At 43.9% G+C, this 14696-nt stretch overlaps 1 protein-coding gene across 2 annotated transcripts in view; it reads left to right on the top strand.

Moving 5' to 3' along the window:
* The window catches only part of RCOR1 (REST corepressor 1), an 82330-nt gene that overhangs the window by 45802 nt on the left and 21832 nt on the right, over positions 1 to 14696 (top strand). For both annotated transcript variants that reach the window (XM_039712561.1, XM_039712562.1), the window contains one exon: positions 12855 to 12907. In XM_039712561.1, coding sequence (XP_039568495.1) covers positions 12855 to 12907 — 53 coding nt within the window. The remainder of the gene's footprint in view (positions 1 to 12854; positions 12908 to 14696) is intronic.

Here is a 14696-nt window from a genome sequence, read left to right as displayed (position 1 = left end):
GCAGGCAAACACTGTTCCTAATACCTCTGGCAGCTGGATCTTCTGGTCTTGTACTGCTACTTCCATTTGACCTGGTGGCTGCTTGGCATTGCCAGCTTCAGTATTCACCAGTCCCTCCCGATGTTATCCTGTGGTATCCCTTCTTTTGAGGCTGCAGCTGGCTCCCTGCTTTACATTGTGTCTGCCTTGGTGCACATGGGGGGAATTCAGACATCCTCCTTCCCTTCTGTGGAGGGGAAATAGAAGGACCCACGGGACATGGGGACAGAGAAATGCCAGAATTAGGTGAAACAGCTGAGTGCTCCCACATCCTCCTAATGTGCCTGGCCACACCCTGTGGCTGGGGGAAAGGGAGCAGTCCCTAAATGTGCTGCAAAGCCTGATGCTGGGAAGGCAGTAATGTGCCAGCTGAGGCTCTGATGGAGGAAGAAGTGCTGGTTGCTATGGTTACTAAAGATATTAACCCTGTGGTGTTTGGCTGGGCAAGGTTTAGTTAACTGTGCTGGGTAACTGGGAGCGTGTGGTGCTCCGCCCTAGGAAGTTAAGAGTTGGCACTGGGGATTTGAAAAGCCCATGTCCCAACTACATTTTTAAGTATGCTCTGGTCCTTAGTGTGTCTGCAGCCTTTTTAGGGTGCAAGTGAGTTTTGGTAGCTCTCCTCTGTTGTGATGGTGAATGCCAGAATTTCAGAGGGCAGGTTGCAGGTTTAAGTGGCCAGAGTCTGTCTCTAGCTTTAGTTCAAGGGTTAATCTTTGCATAAAATGGACTCTGGATTACTCTAGTAAAGAGAATGTTGAGCAAGCTTGGGAATCTATTTTGTCTATTCTCTAATTTAAAATGACTATCAGAATAAAGAACATGAAAATGTCTTCCAAGATTAACTGCATGTGTCTGATCATGATTTTTTGTGGCTGGTCTCTGTTTTCAGTGTGTATCTGAGCCATAGCTGTTTGAAGAAGAGCTTATGTTTGGACATAGTCTTTTCCCCTTGGCTTACTTATTTTGTCCTGTGAATTCTGTGAACATGTGACTCTGTCACTATCGTCATTAGCTATCATTTTCCATGGGGTGTAGAGTGCAATAAATATAAGCAGAAAACCACAAATAGGAGAGTGTAGACTGGGGAAAGTGCTGATCCTAAAATCTCCCTTTTAGAAAATAAAGCCCCTATTTACAGGATGCATTTAAAATGGAAGGGAATATTGCTTCAGGGATATTTGAGAGCCATGTCCTCCCCAGCATACAGGCACCCTTCCTCAGGCAGCAGCAGTGAGGCAGAGGATATAGTCTTTTATGTATCAGAAAAGATGTTTTTAAGTCTCTCCTCTCCATTATGACCTCATCAGGATCCTTGAAGCAGTTGAAATTGTTTTATTTTGAATCCACTCTCCCCTGTGTCCTCTATGGTGACCTGGTTTGTGACTCCACAAAAGGTTGTGTTGGTGCTCAGTAAAAGTGCAGCCACCTTGGCCAGAGATGGGAGAGTAGGAGCCGCTTGGGCTTTGCTACCAGAGAGAAAAACCTGTTGTTGAACTCCTAGCTGAGCTTATACTTGAGGTTTTTTTGTGGTTGGCTGAGTGCTGTGGGAGGTTGTGGGGGAAGATGTATATGTATTTTGCTTCTCCTGTTTGGGATTTTTCTGCTTGTTTGTGTCCAAGGACACAAACAAAAATAACTTGTTGAGGTGATGGTTTCCTTTTTTTTTTGGTAGTAGTAAAAGTATGAGCACTGAAAAAAGAGCTGCTAGGTCTCCAAGGGGTGGACTTCAGGAGTTGTGATTGTCTCCTGAAGGTACATGCTGACCTTTTGTTGCTCAAGTAAAGATTGCAAAAAAATCCAAACTCAGGTTTGTGCTGTTTGTGTATGCTCCTTACCTAGAAATATCAGTTTGTTGTCTGTCCCGGTGACAGCAAAAAGGATTAATGTAAAAGCAGAATTGGGTTTGTGTTTATCCCTAATCCAAATTTCATATTATGCAGCAAACCTGGCAGCTGTGAAGCTTGGATGTAAATACAGTAGCTGAAGAATGCATTTCCATGAATTCAGAAATGAAAGAATTAGTGTTTAATTTAAGGTTCTGCTTGAATTTAGCTGTAGAAATAATATAAATTAATAATATAAAATAGAAATAGAATAGAAATAATATGAATGCCATGGCCACTTTTCCCAGCAGCTGCAGTCACTGCACTTCAGAAAATGCTCAAAAGACAAAGGTGAAGGAATGCAATTTTTAGTTTTAACTAAGGCAACTTTTGATGCTTATAGTAGCATATTATGAATAGCAAAAAGAAGATAACCAGCATTCAGAGGCTGTGGATGTGTCCCTGCAATGGCTGAGTTGCCTCAAACTTAGCTGCAGTTTCCCCTTTGTTTGTCATCTGCCGTGCTAGTTGCTGTTGTAGCTCTCTCTGTGTGGAAATCTCAGAGCAGTTCTTTCATCATTATTGCTGCAGGTTGATATATCTGCATCCTGAATGCATATTTAAATTAAGATGAATTTTTAACCCTTTCACAGTAATGGAGTCAGGAAAGCAATTTAGTTTGAAAGAACTAGGGTGCATATTTGGATGGATTGTGACAAAGGTACACTGAATTCTGTTGTTGTGGTTTGTTTTGTTGTTTGGTTTGTTTTGTTGTTTTTTTCCCACTAAGCCCACAAACAAAAAAAAAAAAGCCTGAAGAAGACAATGTTTTGGAAACTATCCAGGAAAAGGATGTCTTATCTAAGGTAGCTGTGTTTTCCTGGAGGAACTGTTGCTGCTGTGCTGGGAGGGGGGAGGCAGTCACCAGTTTCTTCATGTGCCTTGTTCTCTCCTGCCACCTGTTCCTCCTTTTCCCTGCAGTGAGATCCAGGCCTCTCCGAGCGTGTCGGGCTGACCCACTTTGAAATGCCGGCTGCGCTGCTGCGGGATCCAGCCACTGCTGGCTCAGAGGAAGCTTTTTTTCCTGAGAGAAGTTTAGAGACAGGATGACGTGGATGTAATGGAGTGATGATGGCTGTGTTAAGAGTTACCTGGCACTGAGCCTTGATCTGGAATTCGTTTGGGAGCAGCCTTAGCCAGCCTGATTGGCGCTGCGTGAGTTGTAGGACCAGTGTGACGAGAACGAGGAGGCTGCAGCTGCTTCACTGCCTGGCCCAGCCCTGGGACGGGCTGAGTGTGCTCCAGTCCTGCTGGGAACGGCAGGCTTGAGCATTTCAAAGGACTAGCTTGCTTTTTCTGGTCCCTTATGGTAGCTGTGAGCAAAAAATAGGAAGGATTAGGGAACTAAGCGTAACTTTCTATTTATTTTTTTTTAATTATTATTTTTTCCTTAGAGCAAAGTTAGTCAGCAAGTGTATGTTTATAGGTAAGTGATGGAAGCTGTGCACAGGCAGGGAGGAGCTCTCATGGGAGATGTCTTCATGGAAGAATGCTTGAGGAGGTCATAGCCCTAACAGCTTGCTGTGATGAGTTCATGTGTTGCCAAGTGTGACCTTTGCAGACCTGCTAGTGCAGGAGGCAAAGCAGCTTGGCTTTCTCCAGGACATGTGCCAGAGCTTCCCTCATCGTTATGTGTTTGTTGTGGCATCATTTGCTCTAATTAGGAACCACTCCTACTACTTAATCTTCCTGTACTCTTACTTTTGCACTCTACCTTAAGTTACTTCCCTGTTCATGTGCTTCTTGTGCAGGTTCAAATTGTCATAGGGTTGTAGTGAATTTTCTAGCACTGCAAGCATTAGTGGTAATATATATACATAATAACTTCTCAGTAAGGACTGGGTGTCTGACTCCTGACTAAAACCATGGTAACCCACCACTGATATTCCAGGGTCTATTTAGTAACATTGATTTATCATAGGCTTTTCCACAGAGTGTCTTAGGGTCAGCCTTGAGGGCTGAGAGCCTGCATGTAATCCAAGTTTCAGCATGTGCTGTCTGAATCTGTAACTTGATTTTTTTCTAAATCAATTTAATTTGGCAGTATTTTAACACCTTAATATCTGACAACATAACACTACTGCTTTGGTTTAGAGGCTACTCTAAGGATGATGTCATTCAAGATCTGGCTGTGGTACCTTGCTGTCTTTCTGCATGGTCTCCTTAGAGAAGTCAGACACAGCTTTGCACCACTTCTGGTTCTGACCTGTAGGAAGTAGATAAGTGCAAGAATGGATGCACCGAATGTCAGTGTCTCCCAAAGGCTGACCTGTGTGTAGTGGGGTGATGCACATCTGCTGAGGGCAGCAACTGTGTGACTCAGACTTGTCTCCTTCCTCTTGCTCACTGCTGGCTTGCCTGATGCTTCCTTTCTGCCCAAGTGGCATCCCTCAAGGAGGTAGCCATGGGACAAATTGATCACTTCTTTTGCTTTTGTGTCCAATATAAAGGGAGTCAGCGTGGCTTCTCCTTTCTTGTCACAGGCCTTATTATCAGTAACAATAATAATGAGCTGTAATTTAACCTGATGGCTATTCTGCTCCTGCATACCCCTTGTGCATGTTCCCTCATGCTGCACAAAGACCCTGTGTTGTGGGGAAGTGGAGTAACACATGCTGTTTAGGAAGCCTGGCTCTGATGCAGGGCTTTCATTAGTCTGCATTCCTACAACAGCAGAGAATATAATAGTTCTGGTTTTTAGGAGCTTTCAAAATCTCTTTGAGGTCAGAAAATGGACCTTGTGGAAGGTTTTACCCTCTTTAGAGTGTTTTCACTCTGAATATTCCTTGGTGGCTTCTGAAGCTGGGTGGCAGCAGGTTACTCAATGAAGCTTTATAATATTCCTGCTGAGTGTTTTGCAGACCAAGAATTTCAATGTATAAAGCATGATGTGGATGAAGAGCTGAGAATGTTCCTAGGCAGGGTATTGAAGCCTTGTATGGGATTGCTAGTAATCTGACTCTGGGGTCTCCCATACTGGTTCTCTCATTAGTGTGTGTCAAATTGGTGTGGTGTTTGTTGGCTTTTTTGTTTGTTTATTTTCCAAATTAGCAAATACGGCTTTTGGAAAGCATTCACTGGATCAGGCATTCTCAAGGAGTGAGCATGATAATTTCTATACAAAAATCTGTGCAAAGGAGTTTCTTCTAACCCAAGTTAGAATCCCCTGCACTGAACAATATGATTTTTTTTTAAATAATCTGCCTCTTGCCACAACTGTATTGATAATGCTCAGGTTGCTACTTGAGTTGCTTGGGTGTGTTGCCTGTAGTTGAAGTGTGTAATCCTAGGCTGGGACCTCCCAGTAGAGTGAACTCAAGCCAAAGTTTGACAGCAGAAGAAATCTGGCTTTAGGGCTTCTCAGACTGAATTGAGAGCACAGTACTGAATAATGCCAAGAACTATTCTGCCATAAACTCACTTTGTTTTTTAGGTGTTTTCTGTATGCATTTATCCTGTCTGTAACTTGCCTTTCTGTCTTGGAAGGTCATACATGGGAATGAATGTTTTCTCCCTGCCAGAAGCTAATGTGTGCTGGGTTTCTGCTCTCACATGGCTTTAAACCCAATATCAATTGCTCTGATCATTACATTTAATACAGTCCAGTGTCTCGTCTGATTTAGGATCAGGCTTGCAGTGCTAAATGATAGGCGTGCTCTGATTTCATATGGTCATAGTTTAAGTCCCATGGTTATCTCATTTGGCTCTTCCTGTTCTGTGCTAGGTCCCAAAGACAATTATTTCCTCTTTGTTACTACTCTGTCAGATCTCTGTCATCCTTTTCTGTAGCACATCTGGCAACATCTGGGCTCGTGGTACCCAGGGCTCTGTAGATATTTAAACCTGTGCAATCCCTCAAGTGAATTGATGTTCAGTTTGCTATGGCAAACGATGCTATGGGTAACTAATTTGCTATGGCAGAGCAAACTTCTGATTGTAGGTTGAATGTGATGGATGTAAAAGAAGCAGTCTTTCTTCCCAGAGGATCCTCTGTGTGTGTCCTTACCATGAGCATCCACATGGCCTTTCTGAAGGAGTACAGCAGCAGCAGAGAGCATCACCCATCTGCCTTTCCTTCTGGCAGTCCTCATTAGCACACTGCCCTGTGTACGTGCAGTCTGTTGAGACTTTTCATGGTGTGATGGTGTCAGCAGAGGGTGCAGCTTCAGGGAGGAACATCCATTGGTAATGGCTTTGAAAGTTACATGTGCACTAGCAAAAGGCCTTTCCTGGTAAAGAGTTTAATACAGTTTTGGCAAGCCACAAAAATTATGCAAATTAGCCAGTATACAGTGTCTGTAGTTCAGCTTTCTAGCTGGTGTAGCAAAATCTAAAGGCAGATGAGTGGAGTCTTTAACCATCACTGAGGTTTCAACTTTGAACTTGTCCTTAGGTGCAGGCCATGCAAAGAGCAGTATTAACAATAACAAAAATGGAGGTAGGAAATACAGTGTTTCTTTTTAGTTTATTGGCATGCACTGCTTGGGGACGATTGCCTTTGTGTGACAAAGGAAACTCTTGGTAGGTATTAGGGTTTTTAAAAGGATAAATCTCCCAGCAGTGGGGCACTCCATTTTATTCCTTGATCTATTCTCTGTCAGGCTGCAGTTTCCACGCTCCAGGTGTGTTCTGTGAACAGCTTTTTTCCTCACCAGTGCAAGTTTATGTAGACCTGTTCCTACCTGCCTGCTCATCCCTGCTGCTGTGCTGTGCTGGGGCAAGGAATGAGTCTCACTTTCGGCTTCAGCCAGTCTCATTCCTTGCTGAAACTAGGAGGGCTCATCTCTTCTCAGGCTTGTGCAACCTCCCAATAAAAGGGATTTTTATATGGTACACAACCATATAAAACTTCTATGAGTAGCTTTCAGCTTTGGTGGTGGTCAGTGCCCTGAGTGGCTCCAGAGCTGGTACAGGACAAAGGGGCAGCCTGTGTGGGTAGGGCTGGTGACAGGACAGTCCTGGACTGCCTCTCCTAGGAGGTCAGAGCATCTCCATGCTGCCAGCCACCACTCAGTGCTTGTATGCCTGTAACTGCATGCTTGGGTGAGGGAGCTGATGGGCTGGGAAAGAGCTTTTGGGTGGCACAGTTTGCCAGTCTGAATCCCTGGGATTCCAGGCAGGTGCTTGTGCTCACAAGTGGAAAGTGGTGGATGGAGGATAGGGGTGCTTAGTCTGGTCCTGGTGCCATAAGAGACTTCTAATGCACTGGCACCCTGTGGTCCTTGGTACCTGGACAAGAGATGATACACAAGTAAAATCTGAGCAACAGGGGGTAAGTGGGTGGGAGGTTAATAGGTACTGTGGAGACTCAAGTTACCATGTCCTGCTGCAACGTATTTTCTCTTGGTCCTATTCAAGTAAGCTTCTCCAGTAAGGGGTAAATTTTCCTTTGCCTTGCAATTGCATCCAGACTTTATCCTCACCTGCTGCAGCTGCTGTGGAGTTGAAGCCCAAATCCTCTTGTGCCTTCAGTTGCGTGAAGAGGTTTTTAAGTAGCCTTTGTGTCTGTGTAACCAGCACTTTCTGTTCCTAGAAATTGTGTTAAAGGAGGCTGTGTGCCTGCCCAGGTGGGTCAGCACAGGACACAAAACACCTCTGTGTCCTGTCTCCCTCTCTTCTTCTGCCTGTTACATCACATCTTACCAAGAAGAGGAAATAGCTTTTCCAAGGCATAAGAACCTTTTGAATAGAAACACAGAATAATTAAGGTTAGAACGACCTCTAAGATAATGTAGGCTTTAGTTTCATTCAGGTGATTTTGTTCAGGATCTTTGCCTGCTTCCCCTGCATCCAGTTGCAGCTAACTTTAGGGAGACAATTGAGCAGGCTGGTGTGATTCTGGCAGCTTTCTCTCCCGGGCTGGGACCACGAGGTGGCAGGAGTGCTCCACCGGTGCCACCAGGGCAGCGGGACGGCAATGCAGCTGCTCGTTATTATCACAGGCGAGGCGAAAACTGTGCTCGGTTGTTTGTGTACCGTCATAATTGTGTTTTGGAATTTGGAAAAGTTTCACGTGTCTACATGTCCTTATTTTCTTTATATAGTATAGATTTATTTTGGGTCTTGACTCTCTCTTTTTTTTTTCTTTTCTTTCATTTTTTTCCTATTCTCAGGGGAGATGGAGGGGAGGGAAAGATGTATAGCAACATCCAGAATTCCTTGCAGGTTCCAGCATTGATCAAACCCTGTGAAGCACATTACTGAGGCTGCAAAGGATGCTGCTTTTGTCCTCATTTCACCCTGTTCTGCCAGGGTATTGCATCACGTAATATGCAAAGTGTTCAGAGCTCCTGCAGTACCCTAGTAATAGGGGTGAACTGAGGTTGCAGCAACAGCTCTACCTCTGCATTCCTGTTGCTTTCTATAGGCTTTAGCACACTCACTCATGCTGCAAACCTGCCTTAGGGTCGTTGAGTCTGCTGAACACCATGTGATTCTTGTGGGGTCATTGACAAGCAAGTTTGGGAAGGGGGGAGAAATTCTCCAGAAGGACCCACTCAGAGAGATTGAAATGTGATCAAACGGTGATGAGGGGAGTCATTCTTTTCAGGCGTTCCTCTTTTCACAGTTCTCCCGCCCTTCTGAAATAAATGCTTATGTTTTACGTCTCAATTCACTGTTCAAGGATGTGGGACTGAAAATCAGCAATGCAGTTGTTTGCTCGTTTACCTCCTTCCCTGTGTCAGCCAAGAGGTTCCTCTTTCTTTTGCCTCTGGTGAAGAATTTTTGCAGGGAAGTGAGTTAGCAAGAGGCAAGTCTTTATGAGAAGGCTGGCTGGGAGCAAGAACATAAAATTCAGGGGGTTAAGGGTACCATTTTGGTCAAACTCCCCTCTCTAGTGGGGTGGGGGGTGGAAACATCTTTCTGTGCTTCCTTTGCCATTCCCTTCCATTTCCCTTACCTCTTTGGCTGTCTTAGTGCTACACCCAGGGTCCTTCAGTCATCTCTTATTCAGGAGATGTCTTTTAGCATCTGAGCACTCTGTGCCCCTCTTTGCTGGTGACAGTGTGTATGTGAGGCTCTGTTCCCTTTGCAACCCTGCCTTTTGTGCTACTGCTGCTTTCCTGAGCACGACTGGCTGTAGGAAGGGGCTCTTTGGGCCAATGCTCACTCCATTTTGGGTGTGGGGTGGACAGAGTGATCCTGCTCACCCCAACACAGCTAAAATGCACATAAGAGAAGAAATGTAGCCAAGTAGGTGAAGAAATACATTTTATGGTTCTCTTCTCTGTCCCTCCCCCCATCTGGTTTCTAGTAGCAACAAGAGCCTTCACAGGAGCAATGCATCTTCTGTCACACAACTGTCTCTATTCAAGTTTCATTGTATTTTTGGCCTGGTCTGTATTGAAATATCTTTCTGGCATAGGGAAATGAGTTGGATTGGAGGTGAGGATACTCTTACCCACGCTGTTCAGGAAAAAGTTATGCTGGTAGGAAGAGTGCTTGGTGGTGTATTTTATGCTGGGGGAATGAGCTGGGATTGCTCTGCTGCTCTTGCTTGTTCTCTTCTGGAAAGCAGCTCAGAGCTATGCTGGCAAGCTGTCTCTTCTGGTGTAAGCAGGGCTCTGCCCCAGGCTGCTCTGGCTCTGGACTGTGATGTCTGGACAGATTGCTGTTACACACCGAGCGTGACTGAATGCCGCTGCAACGCGGCGAGCAGAGTTTCACGTGCCCGCTGCCGTGTGCTCGCCAGAGGTGTGGAGGGAAGGCAGAGATGGAAGAGGACACTTCTTTATCTGGTGTGGCATGTAAAGCATTGAGCTTGTGGAAATTCCAGGCTCTACTGGTATGGGAGACTAAAGGGATCCGTGACTCAGCTGGTGCCATGCTCTTCCTTGCTGACTGCATATGGAGGGGGAAGGAAGGATTGCTCAAGGGACTGTCATTCCTCTCGGGTGCATGCATCAAAGCAAGTGAGCTCACATTAGCCAAGAAATGACAAGCAGGAGGGGCTAGACTGGCAGTAAGCAGGCAGGAAACAAGCCAAGAGGAGAGCACGGTGGAGTACTCCTTGTCTGTCCTTCACCCACAAATGCTCTTTTAGTGTTTAGGAGTACTACTGCTGTGTGCTCATGGTCAGTTTACTGCCTTATTGCCTTATTCTTTTCTCTTCCTCCACTGTAACAATGAGATATAATACTGAGGTGTTACAGAACCTACCGTGACAGTAAAAGCATCTTTTCCTGAAAGCTTACTTTCATGTTGTCTAGTCACTCATAGTCTACGGTTTGGCTCAGTGGTGTATTGCCTTGTTTGAAGAGAAATCCTATTGATATGTGGGGACCTTGCTAATGTCCTTCCTTACTTAGGAGAGAAAATGCTGTAATGATTTTTTTGGGGAGCAAGTACGTTTTCATTACTTAACATCAGGCATAAGAAAGATAATATGCTGGAAAGGACAACGACCTCATCTCTTCTCTGTATATATTAAAGGATGAGATGCTGAAATCAAATGAGGAGCTGTAGATCTTTCCATGGTGAAAGCAGGGTAGTTAATGCAGTAGTACTTAGCATTCAGGAGCTTAATTCAGCCTTGGACTTGAGAGAATTCAGCTCCTTTCCCTCCTCCTTCCTTCACGTCCTCCTTAGACAAAATATATAACACTGCATGTGCAATGCCTGTTTTTTAAGGAAGCAGAGAGCATTTAGCTGAACTACAGGGAAATGCTGCATGTAGGGTTTCCTGGCAGCCGTTGTTCTTGATGTGGTTTTGTAACTCTGGAAGCACCTGAAGTTGCTGTTCTGCCCCTATCCTACTGAGGTTCCCTGCCCCACTGGGCATGTGGAGGGAAGGGGTGGTGTGTGTATGAGGCAGTTCCCTTCTCTGTCCCTGTTTACCCTGTATGTCTCTTCTGGATCATGTTCTCTGCTTGTGATGTGGTTTTGCAAGTTGGGGTTTTTTTTTCCCTGTGGTGAAGCTGATTTTCAGGGCTCATACTAGGCATTGGTAACCCTCAGGATGTTCTATTAGGCAATGCAGCAAATTCAGCCTAGGAAGTTGGTCATTGTCCCAAGCACCTCCACTGCCTTTGCAACTATTTTATTATGTTTTGCTTGTGCAAGAAAAGGTTGTTTGCAAGAAGGGATGGTTTTCATCCCAGTTCAACATTGTTCTTAGAAATAATTTGTCGACTTAGAGAGACAGATGTGTTTGTGTTGTAGCAGTGCAAATGAATGGTTGTGGCTGGACCTTTTTCCAGCAGGCTAATAAAACTTTTACTGAATGGATCTAGAACATGGAGCAATGAACAGGTTTGTCAGCCTGTTGGGAGTTGCCATGGTGTGCAGGTGGGAGCCTGGAAGGACAAGAACCTCATGGAATGTCCTTGCTAATGTGGAACTGTGCCTGTGTTTACAGCACGCTCTTCTGCCACAGCATATGGCTGTATTAATATTCTCATGTACTTTTGCAGGACACTTAACAAGTCCCTCTTTTCCAACACCATTTTGTGAAAATTAACACAGTTTTTGTACTTTTCAGATGAAGGTCTGTGATTTCTATCACATGTCATATTGGCTAGTCTAAAGATGGGATGTCTACTTTAAGTACCTAGATCTAAATTCTTATGATTAATGACAAGTTGAAAATAAGAGGCTGGTGCTCTCCTGCTGTGTGTTTTCTGATTTATCCTTTCTGTTTTCCCAGTACCTTTTGAGCTTATAGCTTAGTTTAATAAGCTGGAGGAATAATTGAGGACTGTCCCAGCTTGACAGAAGAGCTTTTAAAGAATACTGTGCTATTCCATAAGAGTGTTCATAGAGGTAGAAAATAGGCAAGAAGCACATTTGAGACCTGAAGTTAATAATGAGGTCCAGGCTGTGGGAAATGTGGCTTCCTTAGCTGCAGAGTGCACAGAACCATTTCCTTGCTGTGCCTGATCTCCATGAGTCTGGTGTTCAGCACTGTAACTTGCTTTCATTCCTCCCTGGGTATCTGTAGAAAAAGAAGGGGGAATGATTTTTGAGTTCATTGCTATGTGACTCATTGTGAAGTCTGATTTTTGTACAAGGGTGAAAACTTTGGCTGTGTGTATCAGTTTTATGTGAGGGTACTACTAGCATGTTGTTGGGGATCATACAGGCAGCCAGTGCTTCTGGCATCTTCCACTCCTCTACATGAAGCAGGAGTCTCACCTTTTAGATTAATTGTTTTGTTTCCAGGGGTGTTACTTTCATTACAGTGTGGCTATTTATGGTCAGACACAAGGGCACAGACTTCACAACACACCACTGCAACTAACTTTGATCCGTTCCTCTCAAATGGGTGCTGTTGGGCATAATGTGGGCTCAGTCACTCTGAGTGAGAGACATTTGGGTTTAGTCCCATCTATACAAAATGTAACTTCTCAGTGCACATTCATTGTAAAGATTGAAAGCTCACGGGTCGTAGTGATACAAGAGTGTGGGTTCGGTCCAAGATAAAAATTGCTGAGACCTAAGAATTGAAAAATTTACCGAGGTATCTGTAGTAGTCGTGCAACACTAGGATTCTGGCAGTATTGGAAAGTATGGATTGTGTCTGGGGATGTTTTTCCTTAAGAAAACAACTACTCTGGGGCTATGAAAAAAATCACCACCAACCAGTAAAAAACCCACCACAAAATGAACACATACCCCAAAAAGCAGCTGACAAAGTCATGTCTACAGTTTTGATGAACAAGTTCTGAAATACTGTAGGCTGCGTTTCAGAAGTACTGGAACTGGATTGGCTGTCATGGACCATTTAGGCTTAAGGAAAATATGTAGTTTGTCTGGTGGCTTGTTTTTCTTACATTTCCTTCTGTTCCTGAATTGTTGGAAACAGTAGCTGTTCATGAGAGTTCTCTGTGGAGGGCTGAAGTCAGAGCTGCAGACCTGGGTTTAGACTGGGAAAGGGAAGGGGAGATGAGATCATGATATGAAATGCACTTACACCTTCTCTTTGTTTTTCAGTGGATGAATATATTGCCATTGCTAAAGAGAAGCATGGATACAATATGGAGCAGGTAACAACCCACTGAATACTTTAAAATCTTTCTCAGCAAGTATTCAAGCATGAGTTAAAGAGACTGCCTAGAGCTTCTTCTTTCTTTCTGTACTTTCTGTGTTTTCTCCTCTACTACTTGTCCCAAAACCAGTTGTTCTTAATAGTAGCCTGTACTCTGTGGATATAGAGTTTACCCCTAGTTTTACATCAAGAGTCAAAAGAAGAAAAACAAAACCGTTATAATTTCTAATGGAGTCTGGCCATGAGTATTATGCTTCCTCTGGTGACTCCTTCTTGAGCACTTTCAGAACCCCTAAACAATGTTAAAAAGATTGGCTTATCTTTGGATGGCTGCCTGATTGCACTGCAGTTTCCAGCTGACTGCTCCATCTCTGTTTCATGGATGTCTTGCCAGTTATTAATGAGCTATTGAGCCATCATGTGCTTTTCTGAGGCAAACTGATACCCAGTTATTTACCTTAAAAGCGTGCTGCAAATCATTTTGCATTTCACAGATGAGCACCTTGGCTGTCAGTGCAGTAAACAGGGGATGACTTTGCCAATGGTCACTGACCCCTATCCAGTACCTGTAACCTAGGGATGGAAACCCTGGTCTGAGGAACAGACCTGTCCTTTATTCCCTGTGGTCTAGGATTGTGTACTAATCTTTCCTGTGTTAACTGACAACAATTTCAAAACTTGCTGGGGAGATGAGTAGATCTGTGCCTGGGAAACTTTTCTGAATTCTGTGGAGTTTCCTCGTGCACTCATACTTGCTCGGAAAGGGAAGGCAGGGAATGTCATGACATAGTGTATTGGCAAATCACATACTGTCTCTACAAGTACAAAAACCTGAATGTTTATGAAATTGTTCAGACAGAGGCTGTGAGCATAGAAACAAATGGTTGGGATGGGAAAGGGCTTCTAGGTAAATGATTCTGCTGTCATCCTTGAGTCAGACTTTGCGGTTGATATCATGCTCAAAAAGATTTCTTGCTGAACAAGAACACTGAAGTTGAGATAACCAGCAAAATTTCCAGCAAAACCAGGAATGGTCAGGCTTGATAATTGTAGTTTCTAAGAGCAGAAAACAGCAATAAAGCGAACATGAAGGCATCAAAAGGCTGTGAGCTTAAAATGAAAATAAAGATGGTAACTCTCTTCAGCTGATATTGATATACCTAGTATTGATTATTGTGGATAACATTTCAAAAGAGATGGTATTGGAATAGTAGAAATGGGTTTCATTATTTTAGTGGAGAAGTGTTGTTTGGAAAGTGAAGTCTGATAGAGAAGACTGATGACAATGAAGCTTGTGATCAAAAAAACCAAACCACTGAATTCTTGTGATTTGAAAAACTTAAATATAGCTAACAGAGATTTGCATTAATTTTAATGTTGAAAATACAGACCTCCCACTCATTCCTTTGAGTCTTTTTCTCCATTTTTCTCTCCCCCTCTGTGTACAGAAGTTGCATGACTTGCCACATCAGAGCGTAAAGTGACTGAGCAGCTTGTAAAAGTGTCCCTGCTCCTAAAAATTCTCATTCCTTCTGTAGCACTCTCACATAATACTTAGGAGTTAAACATGTTTGCCATGTCCTTTGGGATTTCCTAGAGAGCTGTGCTAGGCATTTTCAGGAAATAACTGGAGAGGATCTAGCTTGTGTTGCTCTGGAAGGCACACATTCATTTTGTATTACAGGGACAAGTGTCAAGGCTTTCAAATCAGGATGATTATTTGTGTCACCAAGGGAAACTCTGTCTTCAGCAGGTATCATCAGAGTTGCTGTTGGCTGGGTAACTGG

The sequence above is a fragment of the Passer montanus genome, unplaced genomic scaffold, assembly GCF_014805655.1.
Source record: "Passer montanus isolate IOZ18808 unplaced genomic scaffold, ASM1480565v1 scaffold27, whole genome shotgun sequence".
Taxonomy (NCBI): domain Eukaryota; kingdom Metazoa; phylum Chordata; class Aves; order Passeriformes; family Passeridae; genus Passer; species Passer montanus.
This window is presented reverse-complemented; position numbering and strand designations above follow the sequence as displayed.